This window comes from Psittacula echo (assembly GCF_963264785.1).
Source record: "Psittacula echo genome assembly, chromosome: 15".
NCBI lineage: Eukaryota > Metazoa > Chordata > Aves > Psittaciformes > Psittacidae > Psittacula > Psittacula echo.
The window spans coordinates 2,650,193-2,671,938 of record NC_137751.1 but is presented as its reverse complement, the minus strand read 5'-3'; the positions used below and the strand labels follow the sequence as shown (position 1 = coordinate 2,671,938).

The window sequence follows — 21,746 nt, the reverse complement described above, 5'->3', positions numbered from 1 at the left end:
TGGTACAGGTCTGAGAACAGAGCAGGCTACAGATACTATCCCCCACTGTGCTCTCAGTCTGCTGCAGATGTGTACATCGGAGATTTGTGTGTTTGCTCTTGGAACTTGCCTTGTTAATGCTGTTGTAATAGTGACACAACATTCAGCTCAAAGCTCTTACTAGCAAGTGGAAATGGGAGCTTTTTATTGAATGTATTTTTTTAATCTTAGCTTTTAGAACAAGATATTTAACAACATTACCATTCATTTTTACAACACATGCTCAACAGTGCTACTACTTCAGCCACAGCTGCTTACTGTCTGCTTCCCCAGGCTGAAGATTTATGGTGAAACAGACACTTAAACACACACAAAACCAGAAAATGTAAGTAGGTTTTACTAATCAGGCAGATATTTTGCTGCATGCACCTCTCCATCAGAGACAAGTCCAACTTCAGCAGACACCAAGAGCATCTTTTGTCTTTGCCTAATTTGCAAGCTGCGTTACACAGAACTGGGAAACAAGTTAATGTATGCAAAGTTTGCTGGAGTGGCAAAAGCAACAGCAAGTACTTGATAGAGTCAGAAACTGTAGAGAGAAGAGAAGCTCTGCATTTCAAGCAAAGGATTCCGCCAGGAATGAAGGTATTTGAAGATGTCCACCTCTACATCTGGAACTGAAAGCCAAGATTTCTCACGGAGAAATGCAAATCAATTAAGCGAACCAAGAAGTGTTTGGGAAGGAAAAGAAAGGATTTGGCAGGCAGACACTAACATGCTGAGCAGCCCTGTGGGACTCCTGTCCCATGGACCTGACTGAAAACATAATTAGCCTATTGTGTAGGTAAACATCAAGCTCATGGACAATTTTCTTCTCATCCCAAACATCTCCTGGCCACTTGCTGCCTAGCATCCTCTCTACATAAGTACAGTACCATACTGGTAAGTCAGGGTGTAAAAACACCTGGGGGAGGAAGGCTTAGTTTAGTATAAAGTGTTTCTTCAAAGTGCATAAGTAGTAAACAACACTCCTCCAGGTGTGTATGTTTACCATTGTACCCAAAGACACCATGTTATAGTGGCAGTTTCAGTGCTCCCAGCTTACATTACCTGCTTGGAAGCTGAATGGCACCTCTTTAGCTATAGTACCGTGTCTCTTAAGCTGCTGACTGTCAGCAGACAGAGCTATGCAAGTGTCCTCATATAGGTGCAATTTGCAGCAGCCAAAAAAGATGGCCACAACGTCCTACCAGTCTGGTAAGGAAATGAGAGGCTTCAAATGTAGATCACATCCGAGTTGTGCTGCTGAACCTACAGACAAATCAAATCGGAAGAATTAGTTCCATCTTGAACTCCCATTTAAAACAAAGTAATTCCCTTTGGTCCTGTTCTTCCTTTACCTCCAACTCTGAAGCCTTTTGCAAGATGCCCTGCAATACCTTTTTCTTCTTTCTTAAAACAAGCACCCCTTCTATTTGGATAGATCAGTCTTAAAATGTTGTTTTTACTTGCATTAGAAACAGCTGCTTCCTCATCTGTTGCTACACTCAGCTGCTCCTTCTAGTTCTAAGCACACAACCCTGAAGATTCAGGTCTTGAAGGTTATACACTAGAGCCTCTAAATAATCCTAAAACCCCTCAGTTTTGTTAATATAGAACAGCAACAAAATACATCAAGCTTTCTTTATTGCCAACACCTTGCACAATTAGCATTGCCAAGAGAAAGGTGACTTCCTTCCCACTGTTCAAAACTGCATCTCCTTACAGTTCTTTTCACTCATTAGCCCTTCAGGACTCTTTGACAGGGAACACATTGGAAGAGAATTGAACTTTTGGAAGCCTAAGCACTTACTGGTATCTTACTACATGCGCTTAAAAGAGGGATTACCTGGTTTAAGATACCAATAAACCTGAGATACAGGCACAATATGTTTTAAGCTGTCTGTACCTGGGAGTATATTCTCATTTCTGAGCCTGGATGATACAAGTAAAATTTAACACAGATCTTCATACTATGGAGTAGGGCATTTCTGGTTCATTTACCAACACTTACAGCTTTGCATTCCAGCTTAGATCATGCAAAAAACCAGATGGTCTTAAGTTATGAACAGTCCCAAATGGTGCACACCAGTGCAGGGTCTCCAAACTCATGCAGCAGCCATGCCTTGACTCATCATTTCAGAGGCTGTGACAAAACAGGTCCCTAAAGCCAGGCATTATTGACCTCTCTGAACAATACACTTTCAGTGAGCATTTGGGGATTTACTTACAAATCTGATTACCTTTATAATCTGTTTTCTAGTTCCTGTACCCACACTGCTGGCAACCAAGGAATTGGCTTGAAAAGAGGACTTTTCCACTGGCACCGTGTGCTGAATTTTGTTGGTACAAGGCCAGCTGCTAGTAGTATTTAACAAGTAAGTAGGGAAAGGTCTTCGAAGATTTATATCCAATGAATCTCCAGTTTCAAAGGTTTTCATCCACGATGCGGTCTTTAAAAGAACACATGGAAATTTAATACCCTCTCTATCTCAACTCTTATTAAGCCCAAAAGAACATCAGATACAGAGACAGAAAATAAAGGCTATCATCCCTCATCACTTTTCCAAGCCTCCATTCCCCCTCTAAAACCATTGACTTGGAGCCATTTTTGCTACATGTAGAACAACCTGGAAAGACAAATCCAGACGTTTTCTTGCACTGGTTCAGGAAGAGGCTGGAATGTTTATATAAATAACAAGAAACTTCCAACAGAAATCTGGGTTTAGTTCCTCACTGCCTTGAGAAAAAAAACCCACACCAAGACTCATGACTTTCAGCAACCACAAAGCACGTGAATGAGAATGTGATGCAAACGATGGGGAACCACATTTAAATGTGTTATTAAGTTACAACAATTTAGGTTGCTCCAAGACCTTAAGCCCTTACTGTGATTGCATAATCTGTAAAATAAGGTATTTTTTGCTTATGGTACTGGTATCCTGCCCAGGAAAAATTTCTTGGATGTTTTGACATGAAATTTTCCTTGTCTGTGTTCACACTTTTAGTATTTTACTATCAAGGGTACTACAGCATGCGCCTTGAACTGAAACACAGCAACTATATTTGGCACACACATACTATTCTCTTTAATGGCTCAAGCTGAAAAGGTGGCAGCTATTTGGGGTATACATACATTTCCTAAGGAGCGATCCAAGGATCCCAGGACTTCATTCCAGTGAGAGTAAAGCCCAGACTGTTTTTCTTCTAGTTTCAAAGCATGAATTTCAGATTTCAGTTCTTTCAGTCGATCTTCAAACTTTCTGCTCTTTTCTAAGTAGTCTAGCCTGCAGTCCACGTCAGAGACAAAAAGCTTATTGGCATGACATAGCTCAAGAACTGGTGTGCATGGAAGGAGGACAGAGGAAGGTCTAGTTACATTTTGGGGTTTTGATAGGCAGCCCCCTGACCCAGTAAGAAGGGGGTTCACTTCCACCCTTCAGCATTCACACACTTACTAACTTTTTACCAAGCATTTCCTTTCAGACCAAAAGAGGGAATGCCTCTTCACGAATTAGATCAAAGCAATACCACACTTCAACACTAGAGGGAAACCTCTGTCCTCTAACGTGCTATTAAACCAGCAAAGTTTGCCCCTGACCTAAAGTTCTCCGAGATAGAAGGGTTCTGGACTTAGGGCTTGATGCCACCAGAACACTCTTCGTCTGTGCAAATAGCTAGTCTTACACAGACATAATCCACACCAGCTCACTAAAAGGCTCCAGATGTATGTGCAAGTAGGAGGCCATCCTGAAATGTTAAGAGGATGAACTGTGATTCCCAGATACTACTTTTTTTCCGTTCTGTACTTTCCATGATGAACATACTTCCTTTATTTACACCCTAAGCATAATGATACCTCTCTCTCTCTATCTCAAAGGATAGTCTCTTGAGGTCAATGTCCTTCAAATCCAGCTTTACGGATCCTTTGTCAAAGTTGGCATCTCTGGTGTCAACTGGCGAGTATTGTGGGTACTTGACCATGTGCTGAAAGAGGTGACACAAGCACTGTCAATGAAATCTGATTGTTCAGTTTGGGGTTTATCTCCCCAGTTTCTGCAAGAATGCCATGCTGAGCCATTCCATAAGCTACCTATGGATTCTGAGACACACTGATGCTCCTGCAGCCCTTCCCCTTTACCTGAGTGGCCCCAGATGAATTCCTGAAGTCCATAACACACAGATACAAGGGCTGAGAAGTATCCTGGCTGCAATGTTCTTATGTATTTCAGCAGACAATGGAAATCCAGTTCCAGCAACACTGGAGCAGAGGAGGGAGTTGGGGCACACAGCTGCCTTCTTGCTGGTGACAGCTTCATCTGCTTTGCCTAAAGACACTCATGGGCTATGTACACACCAGGACCACAGAGCTGGCTCAGAACAACCACCTCCACAACGTATTGCTCAACTGAGATGGCACAAAGTCAATACTGGGTATGAATGACAGCAAGACAATCTCTGCTTCCTGAGTCCCAACAGCAGTCCTGCTTTTAACTTTTGTCTTGCCTTTCTTATCATCCTGACTCATTGCCCTGAACAAATACAATTTCCATCCTAGCTACACTGTGTTTAAGCACCACTTGGTCCTTTAGGTCTTTGTCCCCCAGCTGGACACAGACATGCCACTACTGAGCTTGATGGGGGCTATAAAAATGCGATCAACTACTGACTCTCTCTGAAGATCAAGTGGTGCCCAACAGAGCAGGAACTTACAGGATAGTTAAGCCTGGTTATGTCTAAGAGTTTCTGCTTAGCTTTCCGTTCAGCCTCTCTGGCTTCATGCAGATCTTGTTTCAGATGCTCTGCTTCCTTGGCTCTGTAAGACAAATATCCTGTCATGAATGGTTGATGATTTCCAGTATAAAGCAAGACATGGATTTCAGAGCTATGCACCTCACTAGCTTCCAGAGAACAAGATCCATTACTGTGAGTTATTCCTTTACCCAAAGATACTTGCAGCGGGTTGCTCAGATGGAGAACTAAGTGGACACAGCAGGATTGCTTTCAAAGACAATCCTGCTCAAACTGGCTGAATGAACATGTTTTTCCTACTCCTAATTTCCATGGGCTCAGTTATGACCTGCTGATACAGATGCTCCAGGCTGTCAGAGATCCTTCCCAAGGTGGGGAAAGGTGCAACATAATCTGCTCTTTATTTTGGCAAGCTTTTTGGCAGTATTCTAAAAACAAGCAGAAGGCCCTTAATATCAAGTTAAGCATCCTCTGTCAATAGTAGTCTGCTCTGAATCATCAGGCATTATAAGGAACATGCTCAGGAGTTTACCTGATTTACAGTTCTCAGAGATCTTAAAGGGATATAAGAGACCACCATTTGGTACTAATAAATAAGAACAGCCTCCTAACTCACAGGGTATACAAACTGGTAAGGGTAGATAGCTAGGTAGCCAGTGCTCTTTTGATAACACTCCACAGCAAATGCATCTGCATTCTGGATCTGTAATACTAAACATCTCTACAGCTTTGTATCTGATCCTCTGGAAACTTCTTGACCTGCATCACAACCACCCTGTACCAGGTGAAACAAATAAAATGCAGGAAGGCTTAGTCACTCTTCCTCCCAGGCTTAGCTGAGAAAAGCAGCACATTCTCCACCCAGGCATCCCTGTAAAGCCACACAACCTCACTCAAGCAAACCTAACCTCCGGTCAGACTCCTTCACCAGCTTCACTGCTATCAGCTCTGCCTCCCGCATCTTTTGCTCCATCAGGCGTTTCTCCTCCTTGGTTTTCAGAGCTGTGATCTCCAGCCTCTGTCGCTCTTGCTCTGCTTCTGCAGCATTCTGGGCCAGCAACTTTGCCTCTTCTTCTGCAATCTGAGCTTTCTCAGCCAGCAACTCTGCTGCTTCCTGGGATCGGAGCTAAGAAGAAACCATTTTTCTTAGTCACCCTGTCTAGCATCTACAAAACCAGCCCTGCAAGCAGTCAGAAGAGGACACCTTTTCCCAAAAGATCAAGTGATAAAAACGTTATTCCTTAAAAAGTACAGTAAACATAACTATAGGGTCTGATGTTCCTCCTCTTATCCAGAATTGCCTAACTTCCTTCCTGCTGCTCACCTCTACAAAACAAGGAGACACATTTGCTTGGAGCTGGACAAACACATCAACCAAAAATTGAAGCTGGCCCCTTCAGTTGCCAGTACACCATGGCTCTTTCTCCCAATTTCAGCTCCAAGGTTGCTTCCTTTCTTCCCTCTTTGCATGAAGAAAGCACTCTGAACCAAATATACAGAGAGCAAATGGCTCCCAGCAAACGGAGATTATGGCAGATCAAGATTTCCCAGGAATTCCAGCATGCCCTCTCCACTAGTGGTCAGAAACTCTCCAGCCTTGTCTGAGCCATAATTCCTGGTGTCTCACAGGAACCATAAGAAAAAAAAGCTCCTAAACCAAGAAAGGCTGTCAAGCATGAGAATATTCAGACTAATGTGCTACTCACCAGGGCCTCATTGGCCTGCCTGGCTTCATCTTCCAGCTGGAAAAGACGCCTTTCCAGCTCTTCTTTGGCTCGCTCAGCTTCTTCTCGGAGCTGCTTCTCCCTGGCCAGCCTTTGATTCTCCATCTGGAAATAGAATGAGCAATACCACGTTTGTGGGGTCGCAGCAGAATCTCATCTTGGCCTGAGGCAGCACAGCAAATGAATCTAATGAAGAACGGGCTGCTCTCTAGCTGGTGGACTGATACTCACCAGAGACGCAGCGCTGAAGCTGCTTGCACTTTGCAGCACTGAACTCCTCTAACAGGTAACACTGGTTATTTCAGACCACTGGCAGAGCACTTGGATCAATCTGTTACATACCCCAAACCTTTGCAATCACTGATTCGGTTTCACAAACATCACTTACATCCTCAGATGTAAGTGTACACACAGAGCTGTTCCCACATCCAACCCTGCTGCACTTGCTAACCTCCCACACATATCGATGCAGTGCATGGAAAGCAAGGGCACCAGCTGGAACAATAATCTGTATTTTCAACAATAGAGGAGGAGAAAGAATCTACCTTTTTCCTAGCTTTTTCTTCCCTGGCTTGTGCTTTCATTTGCTGGATCTCTATTGAGTCCACTTTTCTTCTCCTCATAAATAGGTCATGGTTTCCAATGCACAACTGCAAAATCTGAATAGGAAAAGCAAAGCAAATGTGGTTTTGATGTACTTGTGCCCCAGCCAGAGATATGAAGAGCCCCACATTGGCCTCACACAACAGAAACTCGCTATTCTGACTTCAGCACTAGTACTGACAGTTGCTTCCCTTCCAAGCAAATCAGCACCCAGGGCAGGCATACCCAGGTACATAATAGCTCAGAAAAGTTCGTAACAGGAGGAAGGTTCCCTCTGTCCTTCTTCCATTTCCTGAATAAGAACAGGCCATAGATCTAGGCCATAAGTACAAAAGATGTAGCTGTGGGAACAGTCACCTGCAATGGCTCCTCCACAAGCTGAGAAGTGCCCCAGCCCCTGCAGTTGTGTTAGGAAGCAATCAGTGCTGATACAATTAGCCATCTGATTAGGTACCTTCCTTGTTGCAGCAAAGGAGAAGCAGTTGCTAATTAAGAACCTAGAGCAGCCAGATAGGCTTTGCACCTTTCCATATGCTACACCCTCTGCTTCCAGTATCTGGATTTCCTTTTTGTGATTCGGGCCTTCTTCTGCATCTTGCTTTTCACCCATCATCTCCCCTTCCCAGAGAAGACAAATGTACGCACCCTGACTTCCTGGACAAAACAATCCTCAGGAAAACACATGCTGAAGCTCAATAGATGTTACAAACACTATTTCTTACTCGGATATCAGTCAGTATTACCAGACTCAGTTCTAAAGAAGGAAAGCAGGACACTTACCAATTTGTTTACTTTGAGTTGAGAGGAAAAGAACTTGAAGACTTCTGCTTTTTTATCAAGAGGTTTAATAGTTAACTATACAGGCAAAAGAGAAAAAGAAAACACAGTGAGAAGGAGGAAAAACAAAGCTGAAACTATTAATACTAAAGCAAACTTTAGCCCATCTCCACTTCTCTCCAGGGAAGCAGTCATTTATGGCACAAGTGTGGAGAGAGTGATGCAGAAATATTTTTGCTCAAAAGAATCAGAACCTGGGCTGCTGTTACTCAGGTTCCTTATCTGCTCCCACAGCTGGCTATGTTAGAAGATAAAGCCTCCACAGACCACCCTGGTGCCAGCTTGGATGGTGGTTTTCATAATAAACCCACCTGAGCACTTGCACACTATACTGAGAACATTGGAACAAGCACAGGTTATCAGGAAAACAGAATACATTAATCCCCAGAAGCAGTCATATACTTAAAAGTCAGGGAGAAATCAAACATCTCTGAATAGCAATCACTGCAGGTGTAAACTAATGTATCAAGGCCTGAAGGATGACTTCTTCTGACCATAACAGTCCTGGAGTTCCTGCTTCCTCACATTTCAGTCCTGTCTCCCAAGCTGTTTCCAGAGGACACGAAGAGCTTTCATGCTGCCAGGTCAGCACACACAGTTTCACTTCTTATAGATGTGCACAGTTTGGCTGCATAACAAATACAGCTCCATTCTTTAAGATCCTGTTTGCTGTGACTCATGGGTTAGCTAGCACTCAATTCCTACAATTCATTTACAATGCAATGTATGATTTCAGGCCAGCTGAGTCACCAAGATCATAACATCCTACAGCTTGTTTCACCTTGTAGGTAACAACTGGTTGAATATGTTGCCTGGTGAGGAACAGGCTGTGAATGTGTCACTCAATATAGTGGAGCTTTAATATAGTACCGCCCAACTTCCCAGCACTAGGGAGCTAACGCAGTTAGTTAGGTGGCCTTCCATGTGGCCACATGATTTGTAATGAGACTAAATTTCACCCACTCCCCACAGTACTTCCTACAAGTAAAAGGTAGGCTCTGAAATTACAGTGGAATTGCAACGGTAGGATTGTGCTGACAACCGAAATCATTCAGATAATCTGACAGAATTCAGGCAGGAAAACGTGGATCTCCCTGCATATCTCCTCTTGCCACTGTGCTTCAAAAACCTCATCTACAAGGACAGCTTCTGCATGTGAAAATGGCATTCAATTTCAACAGATCATCTCATTCCTGCTGAGATAACTGAGGAAGGTGGCATTCATAACATCTATCTTTTTTAGACAGCAACACACTTGTTTTCAAAGGACAAGCAGCAGGGAGGGAACCAGAACAGAGGGCTCTGCAAGTTTGGAGAGCTCACAGCAGCCTCTGTCTCCTGGGGGAACAGAGGATATGCAGCACATCTGAAAGGCAGGTCTGTTATTTCTAGTGTTGTAACAAAGCTCCCCAGGATTTCCCCCTTCTCTCCCAGTTTCTTTAAACAGAGACAGCTTTCAGCCTGTTCCAAGAATCCCAGTCCACACCCATGCCCATATAAAAAGAATAATATACCAAAGCCATCATACCTCTTTCTCACTATAGGAAATGTTTCTGATAGCACTCCACTCAAACGACTTATTTGGAGAGAACCTGTTATTAATGCTGTAGATATGAATACCTTTGGCATCAACTCCAAGTAGGAGATCTGTGTGGTTTTTATTTTGCTGAAAAAAGCAACACATACCAGTAAATGCCATTTACAGTGACATTAAACAACCACAGACAAGAACCACACTCTAATACATTGATATTTATCTGGATTTTTAGGAAACTGATGTTTCCACAGAATATTGTGAAAAATGTCACTGCTAGCTAATAAACCCAGTCTTCCAGGTTGCCTAAAGCAGCTCAAACTTTTAGCATCCTTCTCCTTCTTCCCCTTTACATACCCAGAGCCACTCAAGACCTTTGTCAGATTGTAAAACATTAACTGATTTATTCACCTCCTCACTTGGCAGGCAATTCAGCCAAGTAAGGACAATCAGTAGACAACCCACTATCACCACAGAAAACCAGAAGTCAGAATCCCAGATCCAAACTCACTGGAGGGTTTTCACAGGACAGTACCATCATCTACAGCAATTGAAAACTGCTAAAATAAAGCACTTACAGCAATTGGGAAATAATTGACCCCATACATTTCCAAGTCTTGAGCAATTTTCAGGTAGTTCATCTCAGCTTCATCCCTAGCAAATAAGGTCACAGTTATACTTGGAGATTCCTTTCCAACCTTCCTCTCCTAGCTGACTCTACATTTCCCATTTAGAAAAGAAGAGGCAATCCGTTCCTTTGTACTTTCTTTAGTTTTCCCATTTTACTTTCAATAATAGAAAAAGGATAGTAAAAACCAGAATCACTAAGGATGTCAAATAAGTCAAGCTGTACTTATTTGGAATATATATATATATATAGTGTAATCTTTATTAAAATGCAAGTCCAGTCTTATCCTCATGTTAATGTTGCCACTCCATCATTATTATATCTTGGAAACCTACCCTACTATTGTTTTCCATGACATGAGGGTATTTCTTTCAGGAAATAAGAGTTAATTGAGAAATGAGTCTTGAACAAACTCCAAACAGAGCTTTGGGCAGAGACCAAAGAAGGGGGAGAATCTCTCCACCTAATGTTCTTTTCCCTTCGAGGTGAGGCATCAGTAAGTCTTGAGGAAAATATTCAGTGAAAAGTGCTAAGAAGTATCTAGAACAGCCAAAGAGAAATTGAACTGAAATACTAGGAAAGGCTGCCTCTGGGAGCCAGCAGCTCCTACTTCTTGTTTAATTGAATTTCCAGACATGCTGAATGTGTCAAAGTAGCTGTATGTCCACATGGACTAGCACTAAAACTCACTCCTGGAATTATGGTGCTGTGTCTTTACTGTTTTGACTCCCTGCTAAGTACACTTCCAACTTTTGAGCCACAATTTTCACAAGGTATAAAACACATCAGATTCATTCTTTTTATTCTAGGGGAAGACTGGTGCAATAAGGCTCCACAAAGGCAGCTGCTGCATAGGGCAGACACACCACCAACTCCAGGTAGCTAATGGCCTTAAATGAAACTCTTAGGGATAATTGCAAATTCAACACAACTCAGACCTTCTGCAGGAACTTCCCTTTACTGGCGTACATGGACTTTGATGAGACAGGACTCCTGGTTTAGGCATGTTAGGTCATGAAGCTCAGCAAGAGCCCTCAGCTTCTCTGTTCACTTCAAAGCAAACCCAGTTTACAAGCATATGGAGCCCTACACAAAACACTTTTTACACCAGATGATGTAAAGATGCTTTTTTCCCCAGAATGCTGTTTTCACCATTAGTTACAAATTAACCTGTTAACAGCACAGCTTTGAAACCAAAATCCCTTAGCTCATTCTGCAAAGGCCAAACTTCACTGAAGACAGCAACCCACCAGTTACTGAAATGCATGGGATTTACAAAGAGTGAAATTAATTTCAGTACCTGGCGATACCCCTGTGCTCAGCATACCAAGCAGTAATCTTTTCTTCCCACATCTCTGCTGTCAGCTGATACTGCCTGAGGACCTACAGAGAAAATGAGTTTGGTTTCCTTTGAAGATACAAATACATGTGATGCCTCTCCCAAGCAACATGAATGCAGCAATGCAGTTCACAGCTTGGTCATTTTGCCAAGCTCAGGGCAGATGCAAACAGTTCCTAATGCTCTGGTTAATTCCACAGCAATGTATGTGTTGCAAAGAGTAGACTTAAAGATTTGGCTTTATAAAGACTTACCCTTTTGGGTAAAAGCTCATCATGGGCTAGAAAGCCTGGCTCATGAAAATTTGGGTCATAGTCACCATACTGTCCCAAGAAAAGAAAAGATACTTTAGTTTGTTAGATTCAGAATGCTGAAGAACTTGTCACTTGCACAGTTTAATGCAACTGCTTGAGACAAATTTTGATTTAGTTCTTTTGTAGATGGGGTAACATCTAATAAACAGGTCCATGGAAGTTCCTTCCAGTCTTTGTGTTGCGCAGGTGGCTCCATGCATAGGTGGTCTGTAACCTTAGACTTCAGCCTTAGCCTGCTGCTTTTGGTAACTGCAGATATGAAGGAATCTTCCACAACTTCATACCCTCCTCTGAACTACAGGCTACATTCAGGGGTGTAAGGCTCTCCTACTCACCCTTATAGCTACTCTATATACTGGGCTGCTGCAGAGGGCCAGCACTGCTAAGAGCTTGTGTTCACCTCCTGCCACTGTGCAAGTTCGGCTCTTGGTGGCACAAAGTGAACTATGCACTGAGAGATGCTAAATCCTTCTATTTTGAGCTCTGGTGTCAGCACCTGCTGTATCCATGGACAGTTTTTAAACCAACAGGAAGTAATTCTGGCTGGGAGAAAGATTACTTTACATCATTAGGTCCAAAGAAATCCCTTAAGTTGCAAAAGCATAGTATATAATACAAAATCCTTGTAGTGGCATCTAATGCTTATCTTTCTAGCTGTGCCTGTACCTCCCAGGATGACCAACTTCTTTAACAGCAAATTTTAGCACTGTTGTGTTTTACACACCACCATGTAAATGTGCTGATTAAAAAAGGACAAAAAAATATATTTAAAAAAGAGCACTTTTATGCACAAACCTTGGCCTGAACGGCATAAGAAGCCAGTAAAACTGTTGCTTCTGGAGAACAATAGATTTCCTCATCCAGTATTTGTTTCTTAACCTGAATCAAGAGAAAAAGGGAGCAAGTTAAAGAAGTTCAAAGTTGGAACTTAATATCAGGCTTGAAATGAAACTAGACATGCCCGGACTAACTTGGCAAACATCACCATTATGAATTAATAACAGTAACAAAACAGCATTCAGAAACACAGGAAGCTTTTACTTAGGATTGCATTTAATGGGGAAAAAAATCCCACCTTTTGAAAAAGAATGTATTATAAAATTGTTAATTATTATTAATTCATTTCAACAATTCTTTCTCTTCCTGCTTTGAAAAAGTTACCTGTACCACATGTAAAACATCAACTTTTAGACTGGGAGGGACCGTCTAGTCAAAGCAGGTCCAACTAGACCAGATTATCCAGGGCTGTCCACCTGACTAATGCTGCCAAGGCCAGAGACATACTGAAAACCATAATCATAGAATGGTTTGGGTTGGAGAGGACCTTAAGATCAACATTTCCAACCCACCTGCCATGGGCAGGGACACCTCACACTAGACCATGTCACCCAAGCCTCTGTCCAACCTGGCCTTGAATACTGCCAGAGATGGAGCATTTACCACTTCTTTGGGCAAGCTGGTGCAGCGCCTCAGCACCCTCACAGTAAAGAACTTCTTCCTTATCTTCAACCTGAACTTCCCCCATTTAAGTTTAAACCCATTCCTCCTTGTCGTATCACTACAGTTTTCAATATGGCTTATGTTCTCAAGCTTTTCAGAATGAGAGAATAAAGGAGACCCCACAACAGACCACCTAATTTCTTCAGTTACAGTGGCCTAAGCACAACAAAAACATAGGGGCTTAAAACCAAAAGCCCAGTTTAAATGGTGAAGAGTCTATTAACATTCATTTTGTATCCATGGTGCTACCAAGATCAGAGGTGTAATAGTTTGGAAGATGCTGCTTGATTTTACATCAGCTGTGTAATTTTTACTTGAAAACCTAGAGGGAAGGGGAAATTAATCTTCACAAATCCTCCTCTCAGGTGTGATGTATTCAGCCTACTAACAAGCACAAGACAAGGAAATTCTGCATAATGCACAGTCCTAAACATTTCCAAAATGAAAAATCACTTGCAATAGCATGGAGCTCTCTTTACAAATACACTTTAGTGCTGTAGGTATTGTGAACCAAAATGAACCATCTTTTTGGTAACAAAAAGCTTTTGTTTTAAATGTAGACTCTTATGAGCACAATATATGAACCTGAGTAATAGTACAGGGAAAATTCTTTGTAAGCTGTTAAAATGGAAAGAATGAAAAGATTTAAATTACTTTTCTTCCAAATTGGAAAGCTCCAACTTTCATACTCCATGGTGCAAATCATACATTTGAGAATTCAGAACAACTTCAGATAAATCAGTTCTTACAAGGGCATTTTGTTACGCTTCTTCATGAAGAAGCAAATTACCTGATATAGAGATAGACAATGTTTAGCTTTAGTCATTTACATTTATTCACACCTTTTTGCAAAAAGCTGTTATGCCACATTAATTTGTAAAGGTCTGAATAGTCAGGAAGAGCTGAAATGTGGAGGCATCCAGATGCCTGTACATGTTTTTCCTATTAGCATCCAGGTGTGATCTGAAGTTCTTATAGTCCGGAAACTCTGCAAGTTCAAATTTGTTTCAGTCTTGTTTTTCTCCTTCGGAATGAGAGGAATTTGCTAATTGCATATCTGCTAGTCAAGGCAGGTTCAAGGAGAAGAAAGTGAACAAAATCAGGATTAAAAAACTAGGAAAAGAGTTCTGCCCCTCATTCTTTTCCAGAATTAGCTTCAGAAGCAAACTGCCAAGTGGTTAAGGGCTCTGGATGAAGTTCTAGTTAGTATATTAACCCTCAGAACAACAGCATTTTCCCATTACTTCATTAACACCTCCTCCTCAGGGAAGAAGTGTGTTTACTGTGTTTATTTACAGATGCAGACAGACTTTACACCCAATCTCCTTGCACAAGCACATACTGCTGAAAGCTACCAGCATAAAGCAACACACCAGGAGGCTGTAACTGGCAGACAGACTCCACAGCAACTCAGGAGAGAAGCTGGATGTCACAGACATGGGAACAAACAGCTAACCATCCAAAACTCAATGCCTGATTATCTATTGCTACAGATACAGCCTCCTTCTGCAGCTACAGAGCCACAGCATGGCTTTTCCTCATTGATGCATCTTAATTTTGATAACAAAGCACTGCACACCAAGAATTTGCTCCTTCATCTGCTTTTTAAATGGAGATCCCTAACAATTTCTGGGACAAAAGAAAACAAGTGGCAAATAAAAAAGCTGCCTCTGCAAAGCTACTACCATAATTGCATGTGTGGGGTTAATTACTGGCTTTACTGGCTTTCATCTTGTGGGAATTTGTAAGCACCACCACAGTCTACAGACCAAGCTGTGTTCACAGAGCAAAGCTCTGCTCTTGAGGACAGTACTGTTGTCCTACAGCTCCTCAGTAGATGCCCTACGGCAGAGCTGAAATGGGTTTTGTTATCTGTAATGAGGATTTCTCAGAGCTAGGTATTTATCTTGCTAGCATGAGCAGCATGCATCCAGTTCAATGGGGTAGGGAGGACAACTCAAACTGGCTAATGTCACTGACACAACTCAGTGTGTGCAAGTCTGGATGTTCAGAATACCACCCCTATACCAAGGGAAGAACATTTCTCATCCAGGGGCTATCAGACAATATGATGATGTCTCCATACTTTGTCTTTCAAAGGATCACACATTGTAGTCAGTCTTCTGTTTGAGTCCTAGCTGTGTGTGCTGCTCCACTCCTTTTGAAACTTGCTACATGAACAAACCTGCATTTCAGAATGGCTATCAAATTCTATGATCTTTTTTCCCCACAGTCCTAAATGAAAGTTGGAGGACAGGTGAGGAGTTCTTGTTTTCTAGTGATTGTGCCTTCTACAGCCATACACAAGATCTCCCAGTAATCCCCTGGGCTATTTTTAGGAACTGGCAAGTTTTATTTTCAGGGATAGGCTGTAGTCACAGGTCTTGTTCTATCTGCAGCTGATATGGGTGGAAAAGTTTCTCACTCCCAACTGCTTACCACCATCCCTTCCCCCTTCTCCACCTTCACATCTGCCACCATGACTGCTTGTGTAGTCAGTCCCCCACACTGTGTACATCTAATAACAGGTCTCTTCTAATCCTGCTCATTTTGAAAGAGGTAGGTTAGGGAATGGTTTCATGAGAGGTTACACCAGCTCTCAAGATAACTTCTGGAGCTGATAAAAATGATGGCTTCATCCTTTTCCAGCACTGACCAGTTAGTGCAGAAGCCACACAGTTCTTCAAGCAGAGCCAACCTTGCATAGATTTTCTTTTTAAATACATACTACAGGAGCAAAACAAGTCTGGAATGTCCATATGGGGAATTATCTCCCAAAAAGTGATGTGTAAAAGTCATTTTACATGGAACTACAGGTCTCAGCAATTTAACTCCCATTCCTAGTACAAACAGTAAGAAAAACCATCAAGAGAACAAAAACCTGAAGAAGGCAAACAACATTCAGCTTTACCACCACACAAAAGCACACCAGTTAGGAGAGATGTTTGTATTCATAAAAACAAGATCTTTACAGAGGCACTGATACAGCTGAAGCCAGCAAAATCGTTGAGACTAACAGCTGCCAACAAGATCAACTACAATACAAAAGCATTGGGGTAAATACAGAAGGAATTCATGGTTAAAAATTGTTTCTGACCTGAAGGAAGAACAAATGCTGGGTAATTTCCTGTAATAGTTCCTCTTCTACCTTCTCTGGGTAGAATTTAGCCAAAAAATGAAAGCTAATGGGATCTTCTTTGGGGATTTCTTGGTCTAAAACCTGTTTACAGATAAAATAAAATCAGCAGCAAAAGTAGTACATAAGTGTCACAAAATAATATTCCAGGGGAAAATCAGAAAGCAGACAATAACCCACTCAATGCATCCTTTACATATTTTAAGAGAGGGCAATGCTGAGCTTTAATCTACTAGCAATCAGTACATCTAATGGTGATTGCTCTGTGATCCTTCAGGTCACATGTAACAGAAGAAATCAGACCAGAACAAACTTCAGTCTTAAAATAATGATACCATCTAAAATGGAGCTTTCATGTAACACATTCCCCTTCAGTTCCTGTGCTTAAATAAGTAAATTGTTTTATAAGAAGAAAACTGCCACTTTGATATTTTGTTTCCTATACCTTTTTGTCCATCTTTAACCAGGTGCACATTCCTTTTATTGTGTACTGCAAGCCAAAGAACCAAGTCTCCCTTAAACCAAGTGCTCGGCACACCAGGTCAAACAAGTCCTTTCCCTTCCACTTCATCTAAAAGAGAAAAAGAAAATTCAGAAAAACAGGTATGTCTTGAATGAATTTGCTTCATTTTAGTCAGGCCAACTAGGCTACCATTTGCCTTTCTCTTATGAACTCCTATTACACCTTTAGCTTTTCAATGAAATATGCCTACTGCTGTCTACAAAGGTACAATAGCTACCACGCTCCACCTCCTCTTCCTCTCCTCCACAGAAACATTCACAGAGCAGCTATAGTCCTTTAACCACAGCATCAAGGACTTTCCAAGCATGGGGAATGACAATTGTACTATCGGTGTTCTAGGACATGGCAAGGCTTCATTAGTATTTGTAAAAATCTTATTCAATAGTTTATACAAATTGGAGAGACTGAGAGAGGGCCAGGGGAAATCAAAGGAGTGTCAGGGCACAGGGAAGAAATGCCAAACACTGAAAGCAAATCCACCTTTCACATACCTTAGTTATTTCTGAGGCACCAAGCCTTTATGCTACTCTGATTTAAATGAGCAGAAGCCTGTCTTCTAGAGTAATTTAGTAGCCAGGCTCCACTGACAGCACACTTTGCTTAAAGGCTCCAGAATTCACACACATATGAGGCCTCATTTTTGCACTGAGGAGGCTGCACATCTGTTTCTTCTATTTGGCTACATGTTAAAAAGATGATTTTGTCTATTTGCTTTGGTCCACCATGAAAAACTTAATGGGGGAGGGGGAATACATTAAGGAATACATTAAGCTAGATTTGTTAACAAGAACTTCAATCTCTAAATCGAATTTTCCAAATCCTTTATTTTCACTGATCTAGAATAGTTGCAGGCAGAGCTGTAGGTCACAGCAGTGAGCTGCTTGTGAGTAATCTATTCTGTCTCTGAGGGCCATAGTAAATGAAGATACTAAATGCCCCACAAGACACTCCAGTGTCTTATTAGATTTGCCAATCCCATTGGACCTCAGTTTTCTAACTCCTCTTCTCCCAGTAACTGTGTATTTTCTTGCTTTTGCTGGATGATTAGGAATTAATCAGGCACAGTTCTGCCTCCTCAATAGCACAGCCAAATTCATTTAGCAATTCATCACTTGCTGCATTTAGTTTCTTCCATATTTTCCTGCAGTCATGATTTGTCTATCCAATTTACTAGAGTGCCATAACTACCAGAAGAAAAGGTAGCTTTTTCAGTTGATCACTTTTGCCTTCTGCCCAGAGACACAAAACAGCCGTAGTAGTTAAAAGAAATAAACTGGAGTTTACAAATGGGAAATTTGAAGAGAACCTCCCGTATCAGCTGAGCACAAAAGTACCATTTTATAAATTACTTTACAAGCAACATCTTAGGATCAGCTCTGACCAGAGTTCTCTGTCAAAGCTGCTCAAGGATGTTGTGAATGCTCCATCCCTGGCAGTGCTCAAGGTCAGGTTGGACAGAGTCTTGAGTGACATGGTCTAGTGTGAGGTGTCCCTGTCCATGGCAGGGGGGTTGGAACTGGGTGATCTTAAGGTCCTTTTCAACCCAAACCATTCTATGATTCTGTGATTCTATGATTCATAGTAGGTATACACACAAACAAGTCCTGCATCATGTGCTGGAATGCTTATGAAGAAAGCAGGCTTACTGCCTACTTAGCAGTGTCACAGTCAAATGAATTTCACGGAACAGCTTTAAATCCTGACCAGTGCTGTTTAAAAGAATGCATCTCAGCCTGAGTAGTTCATTGCTTCTAAAAATAACAGATCAGTTTTAAGACCATCCATGAACTGATAAACCCGAACATTTCAAATGTATGTCTTGCTCATACAAAGGTCAGTTTCCATCTTTCTGGCATTCTGCTGAGGACTCTTACCTCACAGCTGAACTCCATTTCAGCATCCACTGTTACAATTTTGACTTTAAAAGTCTTTGGTTGTTTCTTCTTCAGGCCTCGGATGGACATATTTTTTAGTTTATGAGGACAGCCACACCTGAAATCAAACATGCATTACCTTCAGGGCTGGAAATCCAGTAATGTTTTCTTGGCTAGACTCCACAGCAGGACAAATCCTAACTTGCAGAATAAAGTCACCTTTAAATATGCATTTAAAATTCAGTTTGATCTTTAAATTTAGTTTGCACCTGAAAATAAATTGCTCCAAAATGTCATTCCAGTTTTTTCTCAGACCTTGGCAAACACTGGGTTCCTACAGTGCTAGAAAGAACATCATTCAGACCTCATATTGCAAGATCCAGGGGCCTGCCTCTCATTACGGCTGAGGACATCTAGGGAACCTTCAGTCCAGTCCTCATGCTCCATACAAGCACCTACATCCATGCAATTCAGCAGTCTCTTACAAGAAGACTCTGCAATGGATACAATACTTGGCTTTTCAACAATGCCAACAGAAATATGACGTTCCTCATCCCTTTTATATGTCCAAGCACAATTCCCTTTCTCAAAGGTCTCTGTGGCATGTACCAGTTCTACATGCATCAGTGGAAGCTCCACTTGTAAAACAGTAAAGTGCTACATCACACAGCAAAACCTTATGATGCCAAATCCAACTCAGTCCTTTTCACTAGTTATGGCTCCTTGAGCCACTAACCTACTGAGTTTCTTTACAACACGAGATCTTCACTCCTTGACATGATACAAATGCCAAGAATAACTGCAGTGAAATTAAGCTGAATTTACCATGTTCTCTTGGGCATACTAACTCACAATGATAAAAGTTAATTTTCCCAGTGGGGTTGTTGTGAAATTAATTTAATTTTGCAGAAGCTTATAGAAAATGCCTTCACAAATCTAATATTCTAAGAGCAACTGACTGCATGCCATCAAGAAAATTGATGAGATGTGCTATTTCCACAGCCACAAGGGTTTTGTGGATACCATTCAAACCAAATGTTAAAAGCTGGGGTTAAATGATAGTGAGAATCTGAACTATGCAGGTCTCAGGTGTTTATTTCTGAGCACACGAAATCAGCCTGTAAAGTTTTCTTCTTTTTACTTTATAAAAATAACAGCTCAGACTTGCACAACCCAGTTAATATCTGTGAACTATATAGGTCAAGAAGAGGCTGAGGCATTCTTGGTTTCCTACAATATAAGACTACTATTACACTGTGGCAGACTTCCAGTCTCTCCTTAAGGAATTCCAAAATAAAGTTCCAGTTTAAACTGAAAGGTTCCACTTGTCTGAACCTTCCAGGATTTTATACATTATCTTGTCCCCTTCTTTGCTTCTTGCTGATCTCAAAACTGGATTGCAAATGTACTGATTACTTTCAGCTTACTCTGTATGTGCCCCTCAACCAGGAATTTAAAGTAGCTAAACAGGACGTAAAAGGTATATGGAAGTTTTTCTTCTCAAATTGTAGGGAAGCTGAGGCAGAGAACAGATGAGTCAGTTACCAAATCATATGGACATCAGCAGCAGAGTTGAGACCAAGTACTTGAGACAACTCAGAGTAGGGAAGAAGGGCTTAGGAGGAAATTCATCTTTCTGACACCACTGAGACCAGTTGAGGTGGCCTCTCCCTCCAGTCAGCTCTGGTAAAGCTTCTGCTGAAGTCTTGTCCAGGCTGTGGCAACACACTTGGGAAAGATAATGGGCAAACTGGAGAAACTCCAAAGGAGAGGTCCAAGGGCTAGAAAATAATCTGTGGTAAAATGAAAGTCATGGTTAGTAGAGAGAAGGGACAAGTGTGATAAAACATTGTAACATCTACTCTTCCTGATGACAATGGTTAGAACAAGGAATAATAGGCTTAATTAAATTGCAGACAGGCTGAGAGAAATTCACTTATAACAATATGATGATGCTGGAAAAGCATAGGATAGAATTTCTATCTTTCTGAACTTCTATCCAAACAGTGTGACAGTATCTGCTCCCCCCTCAAGACGCAGGCAACCACATCCCCCTAAAGCACTCTCCCCAACTTCAAGTGTTTTCAATTAAGGGAAAAGGAATAATTAAAACCCCGAAAATTATGAGAGTAGAATGGTGTAATGTGGCCACAGTAATATTAACAAGGGGAGCATCATGTGAAGGCACCCAAAAAAGCAGTAATTATTCCAGTAATGTTGTTTATCTCTAATCTGCAAGCTGCAGCACAGCTGCCAGGAAAATTCCATGTTAACCATTCCAAAGGCCTTTCCTAGCCAGTTTTCCTCAAAACCAGGGATTCACTGTAAATAATTGTACCATTGGATACAGCAGTTAAAGCACGAGAACTACAAACTACAACACTGGAAACAACTCCTTCTGTTAGTTCTAGAAGAAGCACCAATGGATGAAGTCAAAGAAGAAAAAAGCTTCACAATTCATTATTAAGATGTAATTTGAAACAGTCTATTCATTTAAACAGGAACTTGGGTTTAGGGCCAGTACAGAACATTCTCAAAGAGTTTCATATGGAAAATGCTGAACCAATAAAATTGAACTGCAGAAGAATGTACTCATTTTCTCAAAATATGACAAAAATACTGGAGCCCTTCATTTTGCCTTTGAAGTTCTTCCTTTTTCTTCTATAACCTGGTTGAAATGGCAATATAATTTGTTCAACATTTCCAGTAGCATTTTTTTTTCTCCTTTCCAGAATTTTTATTCCATGGAAAAGTACATTCTGACTCACAGTGAAAATACATTTTTGAATATCAGATTTTTCCCAAGAACTGTAAACTGCATTTTAATCAATAGCACTGGTAAAGAAATAGAAAATGTTTTCACACTGAATAGCTTAAATGAATGTCAGATATTGACAACATAAGCAAAAGCACTTAACAGTCAAGTTTTTTAGGAAAATAACTTTTTCCTAAGTTATTTCCTAA

The 21,746-nt window shown here is 41.3% G+C and overlaps 1 protein-coding gene across 1 annotated transcript; it reads right to left on the bottom strand.

Annotated features, from left to right (window-relative positions):
- Positions 1-1,254: 1,254 nt before the first annotated feature.
- On the bottom strand, positions 1,255-20,342 carry LOC308227440 (merlin-like; the record flags this gene model as incomplete). The annotated part of the gene is made up of 18 exons (XM_080630037.1): positions 20,328-20,342; positions 18,783-18,900; positions 16,831-16,956; positions 16,347-16,469; positions 12,545-12,628; positions 11,690-11,758; positions 11,397-11,479; positions 10,047-10,122; positions 9,463-9,600; positions 7,878-7,952; positions 7,040-7,153; positions 6,477-6,599; positions 5,679-5,896; positions 4,732-4,834; positions 3,878-4,005; positions 3,155-3,305; positions 2,262-2,471; positions 1,255-1,290 (listed from the first exon to the last, which is right to left on the bottom strand). Exons 1-18 carry the CDS (start codon positions 20,333-20,335, stop codon positions 1,255-1,257), a joined length of 1,983 nt encoding a protein of 660 aa, XP_080486163.1. The 5' UTR covers positions 20,336-20,342.
- Positions 20,343-21,746: the final 1,404 nt, after the last annotated feature.